The 22,754-nt window shown below is 38.4% G+C and overlaps 2 protein-coding genes across 2 annotated transcripts in view; one reads left to right on the top strand and one right to left on the bottom strand.

Moving 5' to 3' along the window:
- The window catches only part of LOC135785460 (sickle tail protein homolog), a 155,350-nt gene that overhangs the window by 8,512 nt on the left and 124,084 nt on the right, over positions 1–22,754 (top strand). The window lies entirely within an intron of this gene.
- On the bottom strand, positions 17,677–21,406 carry LOC141281434 (zinc finger BED domain-containing protein 4-like). The gene is made up of 2 exons (XM_073813197.1): positions 21,086–21,406; positions 17,677–19,990 (listed from the first exon to the last, which is right to left on the bottom strand). The coding sequence occupies exon 2, from the start codon at positions 19,988–19,990 to the stop codon at positions 18,149–18,151; it is 1,842 nt and encodes a 613-aa protein (XP_073669298.1). The 5' UTR covers positions 21,086–21,406; the 3' UTR covers positions 17,677–18,148.

Genomic DNA, 22,754 nt, shown 5'->3' with positions numbered 1-22,754 from the left:
ATACTGTTGAACATGCACTGGGATGCCACACATATTTAGATAGGTATCAGGTTTCTCCAAACGGAAGAGGGGAGAGAACTTAAAAACTACCGGATCACTTTCTGAACACCCCCACTCCATCCTTCCCCCCCACCCTCTTTGCGTCCACTTGAGGACAGCTAATATATCAAATTGAGCTCCTGATGAAACTTCAGAACGGGGGCGTTTAGATAACCCCGCGATCACAGACAACCGCTTACATCATTCCGCCCAATAATTCTTCTGGAAGCTCTTTCCCCCCGAGTTTCTTTATAGTTTTTCCCCACGTGGGGATCTTTGACCTTCAGTCGAGTCTCACAGTTAAGCTGCTGTATTACAGACGACATGCCAAAAGTGTCTGCTCTTTTCAACATCCCTTTAATACATCTTATGGATAAGTGATATTTGGTAGGCAACTTTATTGGTCTTCCGAAAAACAAGACACAATGAAATTAATGGGTGAGGAGAATATTGGGCCAGATATGAAATAAAAGTGTTTGTGTGCATGTGTAATTATCACGTTGTGAAGATAGGAATACCAGTGTTTTTATGACCTTGTGGGGGCATTTTGAGGTCCCCATGAGAAAACAAGCTTATAAATCAAACAGAATGATGTTTCTTGAAAATGTGAAGTAGCAGAAAGTTTTCTTGTCCCCACAAAACATGGAAACCAGAATGTGTGCGTGTGTTGGAAGTGATAAAGCCGTCTGAGACTGTGTCTGATTGGCTCTTACAGTGTGGGATCATGCCGTGTTAGAAACACTTTCACAGCATGAGCACCAACTTATCCACTTACTCATGGAGATAAACTTTTAGTGTGTGTGTGTGTGTGTGTGTGTGTGTGTGTGTGTGTGTGTATAGGACACTATGTTCTCTTTGACAGTACAGACACTTGTTATATCACCCCAACACAGGGTAAACCGACCCATAGACTAAATCAACCTTACACGTTTTTCCTTTGCGTTTTTAAACATACAGATAACAACATTGGCAAAATAATCCCCAACACAAACATCAAATAATACATGCAAGGCCAGTAGTAAGCAATGTCCTGTCCTGTGATGTCTAAATCAAGGGGCAACCTTCAGGTCTCTATCGTAAAGCTAACATGAAAGTGACTTAAACTGCAATTTATTGACTGGCCACTAGAGTCAATCCCATAGTCGCCCCTTGTTAAAATGCACAACTTTACAGCAGAAATGAATATGTTTACAGTTTAGTACAAAGTGTTTTTGGTCTTTATAGCTAATTTTGCTCTGTATTACAACTGGGGGGGTAAATGTTTTGGTAAGTCATCTCATTAAAGCCACACCGTGGAACTTTTTGGCCACTAGGGGGTGCTAGACATGTATTTTTCAAGTCTAGCGCCCCTAGAGGCCAAAAGCGCTGCAGCACCGTCACAAAGGAAAAGAAGATAACTCTTTAGGTCACAAAATGGGCCTTTCAGCATGTCATATTATAATTTCATGGGTTTTATTTTTTTAAAATGCCAAAAGATTGTGTAGCTCACGTTTACAAGCCAGTTGTAATGGTGGTTGCTTGGTTAAAGTTTATATTAAAAAATACCTTAAAGGGGAATCGCACCCGGATCGTCCGTGTCGAAGGTCCATGAGGTTACCATGGGGCCACAATGTCACGTGATATAAGTCTCTTTCTAAACTCTCCAATTAGTGTTCGGGCACCAGACAGGACTTATATATGCAAGCAATATAACATTACTGACTAGTCCAAAAGCATGACGGCCAAGTCAGCATTGGTCAGGTACCTCTCCTCCTCCTTTAGATCCTCGTCCTTTTTTTATTCTTTCACTCTCCCCTTTTCTCTTTCTGGTCTCCTCTGACAAAACCTTGGGTGTCTTTTTCTTAGTTGCTGCTTCGGCCATGACAAAAACATCAGGAAAATAAATAGTTGCGCTCTTACGTCCGAAATTGAGGAAGTGGAGGAAGTGACGTATGCCTTAAAGCAATTTTTGTAGTTAATTTTTGTCCTCTGGTTACAACCCAAAACCCCAAGTTTTTAAAGTACGAGACCACATCAGGCTATGGTGGACATGTCATTCAACCTATTTTAAGTCGATGTACCATCACAAGGGTCTTGAAAATATATTATGAAGGTTGAAAACTACAAAGTGTCACTTTAAATGATATTAAGCCTTAAAGTTCTGCATAATTAAGGGCGTGGTCACTTGAGTGACAGGTGAATTGCCGCTGCTGTCACTACCGTCTAGCAACCAGGCACCTCAGCTCCACCCACGTCCTGCCTCTTTGCCCATTTTTAGTTATCCGCAAGTGAGGCACTGCCAATATGTTGACGGCAGGCTCCGCCAACTTTCCCGCATTACGCCAACGTTTTTCACGAATTTGTGTTTTTGTAGTAAAACTTGATTTTAAAAGTTTTTTTTAAGGACCGCACAGTGCTGTTGCTGTGTAAATAATAGGGGTGTCATGATTTCGATTCTAATATCACAGTTCGATTCAATTCTCGATTTTTACTTTTTAAATTTTTTGAAAGAACACGTTGCTATGCCATTTTTAGACTAGACTTTTATGAAATATAATATCTGACCTTGAACCCAGAGATATCCTGCCATGTTAGTCATGCTGCCAGTGGAAAAATATGGTACACGCACATACCTGATAAAACAAAACTTCCTGTCAGATGAACATTCCTGTCAGTACTCTGCACCTTAAAAACACGCTTTTATTACCATCAGATGAGATTGTGAGACTACACCCCAATAAGTCATGCTTAAATGCGGTTTTCATAACTTTTAAGCAACTGAAATAAGTTGTTGTGAAACTTAAACAGATCTCAGTTCAGAGAATCGACCAATGCATGCTCTGATTGTTTTTATCTGAAGGCGGGAGGCGCTTGCTGTTTTTTGTTTCCCATGTATAGAGCAGCTCGTGTGGTGTCTCCTGCATCTGCCATGCTATCTTTTGACTGGCTGTAGCTAGCGAAGTTAGAGGAGGTTTACTCGCAGCATTCAACACGTGTTTTTTTCTTCGCTTGGATTGCCAACCGGACTTGACATGGGGGCGTGCCAGCATCGGCAATTCCATTTTTTTAATTTGAAGTTCGAGGTTGTGTCTTAATTTTTGATCGATTTCAATTTAAAATAGAAATCGTGACACTCATAAATAAACGGCCTAAATTGTTTAAAAGTCTAAAGTTTTATTTGAAAATGGTGTTGTGTAAACAGCCTCTCTTTTCCTGTGAATGTTTGGCAGTTTTCACCCTTCAATGCTGCATCCAAATGAGTCTACAGTGGCTATATTTTTCCTTACTTTGATAAATTGCTGAGATTGTCCTTGTATATCATGTTTGTGTTAATGAGATGGCAAAGTGGGCGGATATGTGAGTAACTTGTAAGGAGAAAGAATGAAAGGATAGAAAGAAATAAGGGAAAAGTTTAAGGAAATCAATAAGGGAAGTTTAATTAAACATGCAGTCAATTTAAAAAGAGTACTTTGTACAAGAATTATGGCTTCATAAGATTTAGTCTTCAGGGGGAACAACCAAGTAAAGTTGTCCCTGACCCTGGTATGAGAGATAGCCTTCCAATGGCCCTGTGAGCCCATCCATGAAAATTTAGTTACAGGTCCTTTAAATTTTAGTGATTGTACTTTTACTGGGCTTTTTTTGGAGTGATGACACATAGTAGTCACTATATACTTGCATTTTATGCTTACCACAGAAAAACGTATATAGGTTTTGAATGCCGTAAGGTAGAGTAAATGATGACAGAAATCATTTTTTCTTTAAGAAATAATAATCCAAAATGGCTGGAAAGATACATGTACGTTTATTATATGAAGAGCAAAAGGATTTCCACACTTTAAAGTAACTGTGTTCCCCAGACATCATTTGCATCTGTTTTTGTGCAGATTTACTGCTCGCCTTGCAAAGGCTCTTAAGTTCCACCTTCTAAAATAACATCGGCACCGCAGCCTCCACCTTAATGCAAATCCTGAGCATTGTCTCAGGCTGTTATGCAGCTGATTTCTGTTTCTCTCATCTCATTCCTCTGGTCAGGAAGGTATGAATCACACTTGAAGTGAAGAGGTAAATGAGAGGTTTCTCTTTCACTCCTCTGAAATGTTGGGGCTGTTCTCACGGTAAGAAGCACTTAATATGACCGCCACGGCCACAAAAATTAACTATTCAATTCTGCAGCATTAACGACAGACTAAACATTCGTATAAAAATGTTGCAGAGGGGAGTACAGGAGCACATGGCCACACACACATTGAGAAAGACACATGTGCTGAACAAATGCACAGATCAGTCTGTATATTGCAAACTAGATTTTTACATTTTCATTTAATTTGAAGCATGCTTGACTGTGGATTATTTCTAAGGATATGTTTACACGACAACAATGTAGTAAAAAACAGGAAATTAGCATTTTTAAAAATTCACACTTTAAGCAAAAATGTCGTCCTGCCAATTCACACTGCCAATGATTTTCAATGATGGAGTATGTGCGTGCCATCGTAAAAATCTCAAAAAGGCACGTGACGATTTTAAATTCCTACACTTGGTAGGTTTTTTCCACAGCATCTGAAGTTTGCTAATTATCTGTAATTTCTCTTTCGAGATACCATGCTCGTGCATGTTTATGACAAGATCATAAGGAGTGAGTGATAGGTTCTCTTTCTGGGAGCGATCCTAGAACATTTACCGGTTTGTTTGTGTTCACACAGAAGCCTGTTTGCCAATTTTACAGAAATGTTCTGGGACCAAAGTGCTGTGTGAATAAGGTTATACACATGCCAGTGCTGTGTCAAGCATCAGCTTTACACAAAACACAACTAAAAACGCTGTATTATGTGTGCCAGGCCAGTAGAAGGCAATGTTACTTTGTAAAGAAACACTTCGTGCCTGTGCACATATGCATTTTTCAACAGATAGATAATACAAGGTAGCAAGATGTCGAAAGCATCAAGCAGTTTTGTTTAGACCAATTATGGATAAGTTTATTACTCCGCTGGATTAAAATTTTGTAAACTTAGAAGCGGTAATAAACTCAATGGGCCCTATTTTAACAATCGAAGCACATGGTCTAAAGTGCATGGCACACGGTCTAAACGGCCATGTCCGATTCCACTTTTGCTAATTAAACGTGGGGAAAAATGGTTTGTGTGCCAAGTGCACGGCCTAAAAGGGTTATTCCTATTCTCGTAATGAGTAGTAGGTGTGTTTTGGGCGTAACATGCAATAAACCAATGAGAGTCTCAGCTCTCATCCCGTTTAAAAGCCAGTTGCGTTTTTTTCATTCGTTTTGAAACTGTTTATGTTTTTTAAAACTTTTCTGTGCTGTCCATTTTTGTAAAAGTAAAAGTGTGTTGTCATCTCATTTATAGGCGCATATTACTAACGCACTCTTTAAATAACAAAAAACATATTGACTTTATACCAGGTTTTAGTTGGTCAATGGCGTTGTCTATTTTAGTTGCCTCAAAATAGCAACGCGCCAACATTGTGCCTGAACACACTTCGTTTTCAGACCAGAACGCCCATGGACGCAAAATTGGGTGCAAATGCATTTGCTATTTAAACAACGTGGCGCTAAACGTGAAAATGATAATTGTGGCGTGTTGAAACTAGCAAAAAAGACACTTGCATTGCGCTGGGTTTATGATAGAGCCCAATATCTTGAGCAGCACAAACACAGTCCTGTAGGCCACCATTGTTGTTTTGGTATACTCGCAAGTCGCGCATGGTTATAGAGCGAGTAAACACATACGAATTAAGTCACCGTTATTACAGATTTGCAATTATAAAGTTTACACCAAGACAACCAGATGATTATTTTCCCAATTTTTAAGATGTTTTTCAACAGTAAGCATAACTTAAAATGTCCTGAACCTTTTCAAAATTGTGGCCCAAGTACCCAAAAAGCCAAACATATAAATACAAAGTTTTTATATGGATTAAAAAAGGGATTTGAAAGTGACTCTTTATCAGTACCTCTTACAGAACTTCTCATACACGCTTGTAGACATATACATGCTCAGACACTGTGAAATAAACACGAAGAGAGGCAGCCAACAGGGTGGGCTGGATTTTACACATTTCTCCTGGGAGCCAGAATGAGCTGCAAAATGCTAACCACTAGATTTATTAGTTTCATTCAGTGCAATTTCATATCCCAAATCCACTTTACAAGAGAGTTATACTCAGTCAGACAGAATTTTATTCAAAAAAGTCTTTCCCAAACTCTGTCAACTTTATTCTGAATGCATGAGTGCCCAGTTTTCCATTGACACTGGCTGACAACTTTTAGACCTCTTGGCAGCCTGTATTTGACCAGTGCAAGCGTATGTTTTTCCAATAGGGAGACTAAATGAATTGGGATAAATAAATGGTCAGTCAACTAGTTGGATACTTTCCTGGAATTTTTCAGGAAAGACTACGTCTATAAATTTGCAATGCTTTAAAACTTTTATCACCTTGTTTTATGCTGGTGGTTGCCAAAACAACGTGTGGGGCATTTCCACGTCTTTTTTCCCCTTAATAAGTTAATAAAACAGCCGCTGGTTTGGTATGTCCCGGCCCCAACGCTAAAGCTTTACATATTTTAATCTCAAACATACACTATGATAGTATACTCCCATTTGTTGAACTTACACACTAGGAGACTTCCAGGCGTCTTTGATGTTCAAAGCCCAGCAGCTCAGGTAACAAACCTGATTTCGGCAACATGTTGTTAGCACACAGTAGGTTGACCTGAATCATTCATTACGATATGCAAATCACTGAGGTTCAGAGCATTTATACAGTACAGTATGTGTGTATGAATGAATCCATGTGATACTGTGTTGTTTGTGCCAGTATTGTCGGTTCTTCTAATCCTATTTTGCCCAAAATAACACTTTTCTAAACATGAAACACTAGACTTTCCCCATAATAACATTACAGCAGTGTGCGAGAATTTCTTTGATGCCTTATACCTAACACACATTGAAGTGCACACATGGACCAAAACACATTCAGCAAGTCAATAAAGTTTATTAAAGTCATTCCTCAGGACCCCAAAGAATCCAAGTGTCTTGGCACAGGGTTCATGTTTATGTTTTGGTAATAATATTTCTCTGTAATTATACCCGATCCATGTGACTGAGGACAGTGCAGCTGAAGGGTGTAGAGGGTGTCGCCCAAAGCTTTTCAATATGAACCGCTGCTTTAAACATGCAGTGTGTAGCTGAGACCATTTACTATTTGTGATGTAGCTTACAATGGATCTGAATATTCTTTTGGCTATGTTCACTCCACGCGCTTTATTTGTTTCTCTTGCCCTTTTAAATGTCGATCATTATCAAATGCTGGTCAGAATACTCAAAATGCTAAATGATCAAATGCTGAATGCCTAAAACGTTGCCCTGCCATGCTCAATGCCATCTGCTCATCCGAGGGGCGCAAATTCAAATTGTGTCATGTGTGTTGCTCGTGTTTGTTGTAACATGTGAACAATGTGCATCACATGTTTTGTCAAAATAAGTGCCTGCTGCACACACGTCAAAACCGTTTATGATAAAAGAGACGCTCATGTTCAAAAAATACACTCCCATGACACTAAACTCTGATGAGATTATGTGAGTATCTGGCAATCGCGAGCGTCTCTTTTATCATAAACCCTTTAGACGCATCTGCAGCAGGCACTTATTTTGACAAGACACGTGATGCACATAGGATAACTCGACGTGCAGAACACATATTTTGAAATATGGAACCACACACATGACGGGCTACATACATGTTGTGACAAACTTCGCATCAAGCGCCCTCAAAAAAAGAAGTCACCGGCCGCCACTGTACTACATCTTAACCTCCCTTTTCAAAAGTGATTGACACTGAATATAACCATAGTGAGTTTAGTGTAATTGATTTAGCAGATTGCTTAAAGGATTACTCCATGTCATCCAAAATGTTGAAGTCTTCCTTTGTTCAGTCGAGAAGAAATTAAGTTTTTTGAGGAAAACATTTCAGGACTTTTCTCATTTTAATAGACTTTATTGGACCCCAACATAAAGCAGTTTAAAATCGCAGTTTCAAGGCCTTTAAAGGGATAGTTCGGCCAAAAATGATATTAAAGCCATGATTTACTCACCCCCAAGCAGTGTTGGGGAAGTTACTTTAAAAAAGTAGTGTTTGCTCGTTACTCGTTACTTTTAAAAAAAGTAATCCATTACTTTACTTAGTTACCGCCTTTGGAAAGTAACTTTTTACGTTACTCGTTACTTTTGCGTTACTTTTATGTTGCCTGTATTTTGAAAATATTTTGGAAACACACACAAACACACAAAGACATACACACAATACCCTGTTACTCAGGCATTTGATCTTGACATTGTTAAAATCTTGTCTTTTTTTACATGTTTTAACACTGTACATTTAACTTAAAATATTTAATTGTGTACAAGAAAACAGCTCTTATTAATGAATTATTAGTAGCATGTTGTAGTGTCTCGGGAGATTGTGCTCATTGTTAAATAGCTTTGTGGCTATACTGCACTGAAGCGGCAGTTTAAAATATAAACCCAGAATTCAGCGAACGTCAAGAACAAGAAAAAAACAATAAGGCCAAGACGCGGGATTTAAATTACGTTACACGGACCATGTATAAATTTCAATGTTTCTGGACAGAAATACCAACTTTGTCTGGTATTAATAAGCTGCACATTGGAGTGCTGGCTGCTCCCCGCGGTGCTGAAGACGCGTGATGGCGCATATACACAGATCTCTACGTGCAATCTATTGGAAATCTATTTTTTTTGTAAAGAGATATTTTTTTAAGTTTAAAAGTGCAGAACTCTTCTCAAGTGGAAGAAAGCTATACTTTTCCCCTTACAGTACGTGCAACCTATCGGAAAGCCCAGATGAGTTAGTTGGGTTAGTAAAATAATAAAATTATAGATTTAAGTACAAAATAGTATTTATATAAAGAGAAATATTGAAATAAAAAGTGCAGAACTCTTCTTAAGTGGAAGTAATAAAGTAAAATAACGAATAATAATTATATAATGACGATTAATAGTTTCCAATAGGTTGCACGTAAATATCTGTGCTGCCACCAGTACTCCGTCCGAGCGCGTCTTCAGCACCGCGGCCAGCACTCCAATGCGCAGCTTATTAATACCAAACAAAGTGAACAAGTTGGTATATCTGTGCAGAAACATTGAAATTTAAACATGGTCTGTGTAACATTATGTAAATTCCGCGTCTCTGTCTGATTGTTGTTTCCGTTTTCTTGTTCTTGACGTTCGCTGAATTCTGGGTTTATATTTTAAACTGCCGCTTCAGTGCAGTATAGCCACAGAGCTATTTAACAAGCACGATCTTCCGAGATGCTATGCTAAGATACAATTGATACAAAACGAAATTCACTTCAAACGGAGTGGGTAGACATGATTTTGACCACTTTATTAAGTTTGTTTTCGTAGAAACCTTTCTCTAAAGTGAATTTCGTTTTGTATTAATTGTATCTTAATTTCAATCAATGTTTTATCAACCAATTGCTTGAATTTAATAAATAAGAAATAAATAAAAGAAAACGATTTAGTTTTATATTTATGTTTAAAAAAATTATTTCATTTAAACATAAATATGAAGCTGAATCGTTTTCTTTAACTTATTTCTTATTAAAATCAGGTAATTGGTTGATAAAACATTGATTAAAATTAAGATGCCTCCATCCCTCAAAAGTTAGCGTCAGCTGCTTCTTGCTTGCCATGATTTCTTTGCAGACTGATACGAGCCTCTGTCATGTGTGTGGACCTTGTGACTTTGTGCAAGCGCGCAGATGGCAGTGTCGCTGTCAAATCTAACCAAAAGTAACGTTGCGCTGAATTGGAAAATGAACTACGTTACGTTACCAAATTTTCAGTAGTAACGCGTTACACTACTTTTTTCTCAAAAAAGTAGTTACGTTACTGTAACGCGTTACTTTGTAACGCGTTACACACAACACTGCCCCCAAGCTGTCCGAGTTGCATATGTCCATCGTTTTTCAGACAAACACATTTTAGGATATTTTAGAAAATGTTTTAGATCTTTCAGTTGATTAAATGTAATGTTACGGGGTCCACCCATAGTCCACGACCTTCAAGTCCAAAAAAAGTGCGTCCATCCTTTACAAATTAAATCCAAACGGCTCCAGGATGATAAACAAAGGTCTTCTGAGGGTAATCCGCGCGGTGTTGTTGTAGAAATATCCATATTTAAAACTTTATAAACGAAAATAACTACCTTCCGGTAGCGCCGCCATCTTAGTCGCGTCCACATTCACATTAAGAGCTTATGCAGCCTTCGGAGGCTACTCTGCTGCTGCTCTGTGCCCCCACCCTCCGAATTTGTCATACGTCACTAAGAAAAGTGCGTACACTACGCTAATACTCTCTCCTGAATACAGAGGAGTCTAAGTTGGGGGCGCTACCGGAAGGTATTTATTTTCGTTAATAAAGTTTTAAATATGGACAACAACACCGCGCGGATTACCCTCAGAAGACATTTGTTTATCATCCTGGAGCCGTTTGGATTTAATTTGTGAAGGATGGACGCACTTTTTTTGGACTTGAAGGTCGTGGACTATGGGTGGACCCCGTAACACATTTAATCAACTGAAAGATCTCAAATATTTTCTAAAATATCCGAAAATGTGTTTGTCTGAAAAACGATGGACATATGCAACTCGGACAGCTTGGGGGTGAGTAAATCATGGGTTTAATATCGTTTTTGGCCGAACTATCCCTTTAAATGATCCTAACCGTATCATAAGGGTCTTATCTAGCGAAACGATTGTCGAAACAAGAAGTTGTGGTTTAAAAGTGCATATTTTTAATTTTTCTTGCCAAAAATTACTATTATTTTACAAAATAAGACCCTTATGCCTTGTTTGGGATTGTTAAAAGCCCATTGAAGTTTCGTTTCGTTTAAACTGCATTTAAACTGCAAACTGTTGGGGTCCAATAAAGTCTATTAAAATGAGAAAAATCCTGGAATGTTTCTTCTCGATTGAACAACATTTTAAAAGACATGGGTGTGAGTAAATCATTGGGATTTTTTTAAGAAAGCGGAGTAATTCTATAATGCTCATTACTTAGATTTATTGTGGAGGATAGAACCAGCACCCATCCTTATCATAAAAATGTGTCTTTTATTTCAAGTTGTTCCGCACAGGTTGGAACGTTGTGTACTTTTAATTTTAAGTCATTGAGACATAAAGAAAAGCTGTTGAATATCACATGGACACACAGCTGTGTTCAGGAGAAACAGATGGTGTTTAGTGTCGAGTTCTTCTGGGTCCTGTTATAGGGTCCGAACTTAACAGGAAGGCATGACCTCAAAATGCCCCTGTCCAACTGTGTGAAGTCATTACAATGCTATATGTCTTTTTTACTCTCTTGCTCCCGTTTCACCGTACTCCTGTCCTCTAGTACTTTTGCTTTTGTGTCTTCTTCACTCAGCATGTCCCATTCACCTTCTTTCTAAGTCAGCATTAGTATGTTTATTCTTCATCCATCACTCTGATTGACTGTCTCTTGGTGTATCTGTCTCTTCTATTAAGTCTCCTAACAGTTGCTCTCTCTCTCTCTCTCTCTCTCTCTCTCTCTCTCTCTCTGCGTGTTGCATGTTGGGAGTGCGGGTGAGGAGGACTGAGTGCGCGTCTCAGAGTGATTGTGCAATTCTTTTCACTTTTTTCTTATACTTTTTCTTTTCTTTTTTCTTTTTTCTTTTCCCCTCGTTTTTTCGATCTAAGTTAAAAAAAAAAAAAGGTTACGGTTTTGTGTGCGACAAACACCGCCTAATCTATCACTCAGAAATGGGTGCAGGTGTGTACCAGAGCCTGGCGTGACAATAGAAGAGTTGTTGGTAGCGGTGGGAGAGCAAGTAGGTTATGACAATATCGTTTCAGCTTCACGGATGAACAAAGCAGCAGTTGTTTTTCTGAATGCTGAATCGTTGATAAATCAGTTGACTGTGAGCGGCTTATGGGTTAAAGAACTTTTTGTCCCAGTTACACCATTATCCGCCCCATCAACAAAAATCACGATTTCGAACGTACCACCTTTTATCAGTAATGATGTCATTATAAAAGAGCTTCAAAGATTTGGAAAAATAGCAAGCCCGGTACGAATGATTCCTTTAGGCTGCAAAAACATCGCGCTTAAACATGTCACTTCTTTCCGCCGCCAAGTATTTATGTTTTTGACCTCACCAGAGCGTACTCTGGAAGTTTCGTTCCGCGTCAATCAAGGAGATAATTCGTATATGATTTACGCGAGCACGGAAAATTTAAAGTGTTTTGAGTGTGGTGATATAGGGCACAAACGCTTTACGTGCCCACACAAAGACGATCAGCAGCCGTCTACATCGCGTGGAGATGCACACATTGTGAGCCAACTTCAACAGGTTACAGAAAAGCAAACACTTCAGACGCAGGAGAAAACAGCCTCAGAAGAGGTGAGTGATGTTAATCTTAATGCTGAGAGTATTGAGCAGCCGGTTTCTGAGACTGCAATGTTAACTGATACAACTGATGTGACTGGTGTGAATGAGATGAGTAATGCTCAGATAACGTTAGCTGTTGAAAGAACGAGTGAATTCGAAGAAACCAAAGCAGGAGTTTCTGAAGAAAACACAATTGATGAGGTAGATGATATGTCCCAATGTTCTGATATTGTTTTGAGAAATGATGATCAGTGGTCTGATAATTCTGATATAGTAAGAGTGGCTGAAAAGGATATGTATACGTTAGAGGAGATAAATTCTTTTTTAGATGAAACAAAAGGTAAAGCAGGTGTAGAGGTCAGTGATTTTTTTCCAGATCTTGAAAAGTTTGTTGCCTCTGTTGTTTGGGCAAGGAAAACAAGTACCTTTGATGAGCTTTCACAGCAAAAGAGGTTTCGTTTAAAAAAACACATGACTGTTATTAGGCAAGGAAAACAAATAGGGAAAGAACGAATGACGAGGGGAAAGACAAAAGAAAAGCTTAATAATCATGATGACTGTTAATTTCTCTTATTTCTGTACTTTTTCTCTCTTTCTCTCCCTCTTTCTTATGGAAGTCCTACGGGTGGGATCACTAAACATTAATGGAATGAGGGATGGGAAAAAGAATAAGTTACTTTCAGAGATCACACAATTGAAAGATATAGGAGTGTTTTTTTTACAAGAGACCCACAGTGATCAAAGCAATGAGGCTGATTGGGGCCTATGGTGGGAAGGAGAGCATATTCTTAGTCACGGCTCCAATTTGAGTGCTGGTGTGGCAGTACTTTTTTCTCCTATTGTTAAAGTGAAAATCTTGTCAAAAAATGAAATTGATCCTGGAAGGTTGCTGACTGTGAGAGCAGAAATTAGTAATCTTATTTTTCTTTTTGTGAATATTTATGCTCCAAATACAGGTGCAGAGAGAATTCGATTGTTTAATAAATTAGAGGATTTTTTAAGGCAACAACCTGAAGGTGATCTTATTATATTGGGGGGAGATTTTAATTGTACCTTGAATTTCATACAGGATAGAAATGGTGAAGAACCTCATGTACAGAGTGCTCTTTGTTTAGCTAATGTGATAAAAAATCTAAACCTATCTGATGTATGGAGAGAACACAATCCTCTTTCACGTCAATATACATGGGTGAAGATTAGTAAAGAGAATTTTTCTGCTGCACGTTTGGATAGACTCTATACATCATGTAATATGAGAAGTAGAGTCATAAATTCAAATATTTTTCCTATTTCAATGTCTGATCACAAAGTTGTTACCATGGAATGTACTCTATTAAAAAGAATACATAAAAGTCATTTCTGGCATTTTAATGCTAAATTATTAGAAGACAAGAATTTTCTAGAGAATTTTAAAAATTTTTGGGAGTCGTGGAAAAATGAGAAGGATTGCTATGAGAATTGCATTCAATGGTAGGAAATAGGGAAGGTACAAATAAGGAATTTTTGTCATCAATATTTATCACATTCATCACTTTGTATCAAAAAGTCACTGGAATGCCTTGAAAAAGAAATTATTGGTGTAGAGCAAAATATGATTGTAAATGACTCTGTATACCTTAAAAACCTGTGGACAGAAAAGACTAACTTGCTGAGCTCAATTTTAAATGAAAGAGTGAAAGGAGCCCTTGTGAGAAGTCGATTTGTAACTGTAAGAGATATGGATGCTCCTACTTCCTTCTTTTTTAACCTTGAACGTAAAAAAGGTCAAGAAAAATTGATGTATTGTTTGAAAGATTGCAATGGACAGGACACTTCTGATCAAACGGAGATGCGTAAAATTGCTGTGGACTTTTATTCTAAGCTATACACCTCTGAAAAGTCAGATGATCAATGTAGGAATGATCTGCTTTATGATCTTCCAGTTTTAACCTCAAAGCACAAAAATATCTTAGAGACTGAACTTACTTATGAAGAAGTCACGGCTGCCGTTATGGGACTTTCTGTAGGTCGTGCACCTGGGATAGATGGATTGTCTGCCGAATTCTATAAGGCTTTTTGGCCTATTCTTGGACAAGCCTTTTTTGAAGTCCTTAAAAAAAAGCATTACGGAAAAAATTCTTCCTAAGAGCCTTCAGCGTGCAGTTTTAACGTTATTACCAAAGAAGGGGGATTTAACCCTTATGAAGAATTGGAGACCTATAGCAATTTTGTGCTCAGAATATAAAATCATCTCTAAATGTTTGGCGAATAGGTTAAATATTGTATTAGATGAAATCATACATAAGGATCAGTCTTACTGCATAAAAGATAGATCTATTGTAGATAACCTACATTTAGTAAGAGATTTGTATGATTATGCTTTTGATAATAACATTGAAATGGGGTTTTTATCTTTAGATCAAGAGAAGGCCTTTGATAGGGTGGATCACACTTTTCTTTTTGATGCTTTAAAGGCTTTTGGTTTTGGTGATAATTTTATTTCAATGATAAGGTTATTGTACACTGAAGCAACATGTTTGATAAAAATTGCTGGTGGCCTAAGTACTCCTGTAAAAATTGAGAGGGGAATTAGACAGGGTTGTCCCCTTTCGGGTCAATTGTATAGTATAATTATTGAACCTTTGTTATGTAAACTTAGGAGAGAACTAACGGGTTTACAAATTAATTTCTTGAACACTCTGCAATCTGTTAAATTATCTGCATATGCAGATGACGTTACAGTTTTAATCAGAGGAGAAAATGATGTTGAGGTTGTAAAGAATGCTTTAGAGTGTTACGGAAAGGCATCATCAGCCAAAGTTAATTGGTCCAAAAGCGATGCTGCGTGGTGTGGCCAAATTGTTAAACATCCAATACTTCCTGGTGGTTTACAATGGGGAAGGGCCGGTTTTAAATATTTGGGAGTTTTTTTAGGGACAAATGAGTACAGAAAGCAAAACTGGGAGGGCCTGCTGGAGAAAGTACGTGCACGGTTGTCTCATTGGAAATGGTTGCTGCCCCAGCTGTCCTACAGGGGAAGGGTGCTAATATGTAATAATCTCATAGCCTCTTCACTCTGGCATAGAATGATGATCCTTGAACCTCCAGAAGACCTTGTAAGACAAATCCAGAGATGCCTGGTGGATTTTTTCTGGTCAGGCCAGCATTGGTTAAAGGCACCGGTACTTTATCTACACAGACAGGAAGGAGGACAAGGTCTAGTTGACATTAAGTCTAGAGTAAGGACCTTCAGACTCCAAGTGGCTCAGAGACTTCTTTACGGAAAGGATGTGAGCTGGGCTGGGATAGCGTGTACCTTATTGAGGAAAGCAGGCAACATGGGACTAGATCGACACCTGTTCCTGATGGAGGTTAACAAGTTAGATCTTGCCGGACTAACACCATTTTACAGATCACTCCTTAAAGCATGGACACTTTTCAAGTTTTCCAGAGAGTCAAATAATGTACAAAGTTTGTGGCAGAGAGAAGAACCGCTACTTTTTAACTCTGCATTGAATCTGGATATTTTTAAAGATGCATCACTTAGGAGAAGTCTTTGGGCTGCAAAGATCACCAAAATGGGACACTTGATACCGGAAGGTGAATGGATATCAGCTGAAGTTTTTGCCGGAAAACTAGGAATGAGATCGATTCGTGTGGCAAAGAAAATCTTGACCCAGATATCAGAATTATTGCCACAAAGTTATAGACTTTCCTTAGAAACTTTTAACGGAGAGATGGACACAATTGTTTTTCCAGAACTGGAAATTAAGGCTGATACTGGAAGCTGGGAAGAAACTGAGGGTGGACTATTAACCTTTAAGACGCCAGAGTTAGGATCTTTCAGCAATACAGGAAAAAAATTACTTTATACTTTGTGTGTCAAGATATTGCATCTTAATGCTCTCACAAATGTTAAGGAGTCTAAATGGCAAGAGGTGTTTGGACTAAGTGCTTCCCCCAGGGGCAGCTGGAGGACCTTGTACAAACCTCCCATTGAAAAAAGAACTGGAGATCTTCAGTGGAGGTTAGTGCATGGTATAATAGCTACTAACAGACACAGAGCACGTCTTGATCCGCAGGTGAGGGAGGGATGTCCTTTCTGTGGTATAGAAGAAACTGTTTTTCATTTATTTTTAAATTGTGCCAGACTACAACTGTTATTTCAAATAATAGATGATTGGTGTCAGAATCTGGGAGTAGTTTTTTCACCCATGTGTTTTGTATACGGGCCTAAATACCAAAAAAGTAAAAAGGAGTCTCATGTATTGTTGAACTTTTTGTTCGGACAAGCAAAAATGGCCATTTGGCTGTCACGAAAAGAAAAATTGTCCGGGAATGAATCATCTGAAGTTGACTCGATCCTCAGGGGCTTAATAAGATCACGTTTAAAAATTGAATATCCCTTTTATAAACTTATTAATGATTTTGAAACTTTTAAATATAAATGGGCTATAAATCAATGTATTTGTGATGTTGACTGTGATGGGAATTTGGAATTTTTTTTGTAGAGGATCATGTTTATTTATTTATTTATTTACTGTTTCCTTTTTTTTCCTCCTCCCTTGTTTATATGGTAATGTGATGTGCTGAAATCTAAAAACTGGTAATGTGATGTGCTGAAATCTAAGAACTGTAATCTGTATGGTTTTTAATTATGGGTATTAAAAGTGTGTTTAAAAGTCAAAGTCTCTCTCTCTCTCTCTCTCTCTCTCTCTCTCTCTCTCTCTCTGTGAATAAACCTTAATATTAGCATATGGTGTCTGTGATTAAAGACATTATCTCGGTTACGGATGTAGGTCTCGACGTATGCTTGTAGTCATCCCCAGTTCACTGAAGTATTATAAAACGATAGCAAGCACCTTTATTGAAATCTCTCAGTTTGTGTAAAGTTTCTCTCCAGACTTTTTAATGACTTCAAGAGATATCCTAATTTATGCCAAGTCCAAGATTTTTATAACCGTTCCTCTCAGTAACACTTTGCTCAGATTTGGCCATTTCATTATCCTGAGGATTGTGGGTAGGATGTGATGGCTGGAAGAGGTCTTTTTGATATAGAAATGAGGATTTAATGAAGTGATGGTTAATTCAATGCTTAAAGGAGGCCAGCAGTGTCTTTGCATGCTTTTCTTAATCTGTACCGTCTCATCTATATGTCTTCACCTCTCTCATTCTCTCTCTTATGCCCTGAGATTTCTCTCCAGTATAATCTTTCTTTGTGTCTTTTATAGAGGTCGACCGATATTGGATTTTGCCGATAACGATAGCTTAAGTGGGACCTAACTGCCGATAACCGATAAATTAACCGATAGTTTTTGACCATTTACTGAATTCAAAACACAACACTCATTCACTGAAATTAAACATACTTTATTACAAAACCAACAAATAAAGTAGGCCAATTAAAATAATACTAAACCCAAGTAACACACTAAAGAACAATAAAAACAGATTCAAAATATGTAAACAGTATAACATTAACTATTGTAAAAAAAGTTACAAAATAAATACAGCATTGGCTGAAAATGCCTGGTATAAATTTTTAAATAAAATATATTTATATATTAAATATAAAACTTAAAATAAGAATAACAAGACTGAACTAAAGTTCACAAAGATCACTTATTCAAAGAACATCAAACAGATATAAAATAAAATGTCAAAAAGTCTAGGAAAAGTTTGTTTTGGCATGTGCGTTTTAATACTCAAACTTCAGACTTTTTAAATTATAGTGCAAAAAGCACAGTTGCTGAGCATGATGTCCAGTCAGTCGGCTTCTCCTGGAGTCATAAATTATGCCCACCTCACTGAACACTCTTTCACTTGGCACAGTGGATGGTGGGGGGCACAGGAATTTCTTGGCCATTGGTGCAAGTGTTTTAAACCGCACTTCATTTTTCTGCCACCACTGCAGAGGATTGTCACCACGTTCAATGACAGGCTCCAACAAATAGCATTCAAGCTCACTTTCAAAGCTGTACAGCCCCTTAGAAATAGCTGTGGCTCCAAGGACCTTGGCATACAGTGTGTCCAGTAAGGTGGACTGATGCATTTTCTGCTTCTTTGCCTCAGGATCTGATTCTGAACCCTCATCCCCTTCAGGTGTTTCTGCAGTAGAGCTCGGACGTTCTTCTCTGGGTGCACCATGCTCTTCAGCTTCCTGCTGTAGCCACAGTTTTGCATTTTGCAGTGTTATTTCTGAGGCAAAGGCATGGCCCTTGTATCGAGGATCAAGGAGAGTTGCTAGGACCAAACATTTTGTTTCCTCTGCCTTAGAGAATCGCTTTGACAGGCTGTCTAGCATTGTCTTGCGTAATGTTTTAATCCCCCCCGTGTATGGACCCTCTGCTTGCAGCATCAGCTTTAAAACAGATACACTGGGGATAATGCATGCTGCTGATGACTCAGAATGGCTCATCTCCAATGTGATCTCTTCTAAAGGAGTCAGCGTGTCAATCAAGTTACAGACAATGTCCCACTGTGAAGCAGATAAGCAGGAGATATGGCCGTGTTCACCAGCATAAACGTTCAGTGCCCGTCTCTGTTCGTACATTCTCTGCAGCATGTGAAGTGTTGAGTTCCACCGAGTTTGAACTGCCTGGATGATGGTGTGCACTGGAAGGCCCAGCTCCTCCTGAATGGTCTTTAGCCTCTGTTTGGCCAGTACAGAGTGCCCAAAGTGAGTTGCACAGTTTTTCAAAATACCAATAATATCCAGGACAGCTCTCTGACTAGATAGACCATCATTGATAATGAGCTGAAGGGTGTGAGCAGTGCAGCTTACATGAGGTAGTTCAGCTAGAGTCATTCCTTTTACCATGTTTGCTCCTCCATCTCTTAGGACAAGAACTACACGCTCTGGTGCAATATCCCAATCTTCTAACATTTTGAGGAATGTTTCTTGGATATAACTGCCTGTGTGTGATCCAGTCATTGGCTTGACATTGAGCATCACTTGCATTCTGGACCAGTCTTCAGAAATGAAATGGCCAGTTAGGCTCATCAGGGATTCGGTGGTACCAGACCAGCAATCAGTTGTAAAGGCCATGAAAGGGGCTTTGTCCTGTTTCACTAGACTTTTTACTTTGGTCAAAACTCTGGAATACGTTTCATCCAGCATTTTTGTTCTGTAGAATTTTTCATCTTTAATCCTGTACCTTGGTTCCATAAGGGTCACAAGCCTTTTAAATCCGATGTCTGACACCACTGAAAATGGTTGGTTGTCAACAGCAATCATTTCTGTGACAGCTGCATCAATCCTGACAGACCTTGGATCTGTATTCTTCCATTCTGTTTTTTTGTCAAAAAGTTGGGATACTGAGGGTTGAGAAGGGTCTTTTGTGTCTTTTTTCTTTTTAGCTTCTTCACTGGCTTCTGGATGGACATGCTTAAGGTGACTCCACAGGTTGGTGGTATTTTTACCTGAAGATGTAGCTGAGCCCATGCTGATTATTTTGTCACAGATATTACACTGTGCCTTTCCTGGTGACACTTCAACAAAATACTCCCACACTGGTACTTTCCTCAAAGCCTTTGCCATCTAAAAACATTAAAAATAGGAGTTAAAATATTACAGGTAAAAGTAAATAATCAAAAGTTTAAAATGTTAAAAAATAAAAACAGTAATATAATGCACTTATTTAAAATTTAATAACTATATACAGGAATACTTTAACCATGTCATCACTCTAATAATGAATGTGTTAAAACAACACATGTTGTGTCTAGTTAAGAACAACATATTTAATGTGTTGTCCTTAAATAGACACATCTGTGTTATTTTTGGAACAACACACTTTGTGTTGTTTTAACACATCTTGTATTGTCCCTTTAATTTATTTGAACAAAAAATCAACACAAAATGACACAATGTGTTAAAATAACACATAATGTGTTAAATAGGATAACACAAATCACCTTTTTTTAGAGTGTACAAACGAGCGGTTTAAACTTTTTTTACAGAGCGCGTTTTTTAATTTTCATCGGGCATGATGTTACCATCAGAAGTTTATCATTTACAGCATGCTATATCTGACTATACTGCGCTGTGTACAGCGATCATAAAACCTCGCAAGATCAGACTGACTTAGGAACTTGCGCTGTGTGAAAAGGACAAGCAGTTCGTGCAGGCCCATCTGACTTTGTGTAAAGAAACCGCATATCTGACTGTGCAGCTCGATCGCACTGTCGAGTCATGTGATTTCTTATAATGCCTTAAGACCACATTAATCTAATCAAAATAACAAATTGTGTATTTCAATGATGATAAAAATAATCGGAGACCAAACCTTAACTGTTTGTACTTTTCTCTCGGCTGCATGAATGCTAAACGCCATTCTCTAATCTGACGCTTTAAATATTGATATTATAGGCTATGACACGTTAAAAATGTGAAATGTGGTATTAACTAAGGGCAGGCAAAACGCAGCAACAATCAAGACATGTATACATTGTTTTGTATTTGTGTGTTGTTGGGTTTTTTACGCTTAAGGTAGCCTATTAAAGTTAGCATCCTCTCAGCCTTATTGGGAAACATACAAGTTACAAACAATGCAGCATCTAATCTATTTCTTACTTGTACGGGTATATAATTTTTATTAGATAATATGACAACGTGAACTGTAGTGTAGTGTACCTTTTCACTTGGTTTTATTCTTTCATCCACCTGCGATGTATCCTCTGTTCGGCAAATCACTGGATCCCTGCGGTGTGTAGGTTCACGTCACATGTCCAAACAACCACCACGAGGCATTAAAGGTTTAGTTTTCACCAGTAGAGGGCGATCTACCACTTTATAATGCAGAGCAGTATCAGAGCTTCCCCACTGTCTTCTGTGTTGCTTATGCAACAAACACAACCGTAAAAAACTATCGGTCAGAATTTTTGCCGATGAACGATTGTTATTGTTATCGTTATCGGCGCCGATTCATCGGCAAATCCGATGAATCGGTCGACCTCTAGTCTTTTAGTTAGGAATTTTCTAAGTGTGTGTGTAAATATGTCACAGTAAGGTCTTGAGGAGGGTGCGGCTGACACGCGTGCCACTGAGGTCAGACTGGGTGTGTTTTTGTCAGAGAAAAGGCAGAAACACATGTGTGCATGCATACGTGACATGCCATCCAGCCAAGCTAAGAGAGCAGTGGGCTGGGTTCTATGACCTTTGAACCCCAAACTTAAGCAGGGGACCAATGGGAAACATGTGTGATTTCCTTCATAATAACAAAAAATGCTTAAGGCGTTATGCACCTTTTGCTCAATGCTTTACCATTAATAAAGGTCATGTGTTCGATCCCATGGGACATACTGTACATACTGATGATACATATGAATACCCTGTGTGTGTGTCTTTGAATAAAATATTAGTATTCACATTATTTTGAATAGTATAAAAATCTGCTCATAATGAGGACTGTACCTCAAACAATTGTTTGTGGTCCTGGCCATCTATCGGATCCCTTCGTTTATAACAAATCCTTCATTTGCATACTCATGCATAATGATATCGGGCCCTTACAGATTGGATGGAGGCTCATCGCTGGTGCCTGACTGGTTGTTATATATGAGAATCTAGCTGCTTTATTCCCTCAGTATTGTAACACATTCAATATGGATGCCTAATTACCAGTGACTAATGAAGCTATTTCGAGAGTCGGGCTGACTGAGAGTAAAGACTGCAGAATGCTTCAGCAATCCTTCATTAATTTGGTTTTCCATTAGCACCAGAATGTGGATCATCATCTTTTTTGTTTTTCATTGTGAATTATGCTGAAGCAAAGGATCGTGGAAATGTCAGGAAAAGATTATTTATTTTGTGTGATAGTACTTGTAACTTTATGGTTTGGTCCTGCATAATGTGTATTGTAAAAGGTCCACATTTGGTGGTTGTATAATTGCATTGGTTTAATATTAAGTCTGCGTGTGTTATCTTACAGGGCTTTGCAGAAATCTTTCCTATTTGTTTTTAAATTTAGTGGTGTGTTCACCACTGCGTGATTTATCTTGCTTTATCCAACTCTGTACACATAGTCAGTGTTGGATGTCAACTAGTTACTAAGTAATTATATTCACCTTATTCTTGATGTAAATGCGGGGGCCACCATCTTTGAGCTCATAAAACTTCCGGTGAGCCATTAATGGTAGACCTATTGCAAGGGATACGAGTCTGCCGTTTTGACTGGCATTTTAATGCTTATTATGAAATCCAGGAAGACCGGCATAACTTGTGCAGTTAGGGGTTGCCATCATAGCTGATTCAAACGCAGTTAATCTCTACAAAACATTTGTTTTACACGCACAGGAACTGA

This window comes from Paramisgurnus dabryanus, chromosome 22, assembly GCF_030506205.2.
Source record: "Paramisgurnus dabryanus chromosome 22, PD_genome_1.1, whole genome shotgun sequence".
NCBI classification, from domain to species: domain Eukaryota; kingdom Metazoa; phylum Chordata; class Actinopteri; order Cypriniformes; family Cobitidae; genus Paramisgurnus; species Paramisgurnus dabryanus.
This window is presented reverse-complemented; position numbering and strand designations above follow the sequence as displayed.

Coding starts and splice junctions, on each gene's coding strand:
- LOC141281434 (XM_073813197.1), bottom strand. CDS start 19,990: ATGGCAAAGGCTTTGAGGAAAGTACCAGTGTGGGAGTATTTTGTTGAA.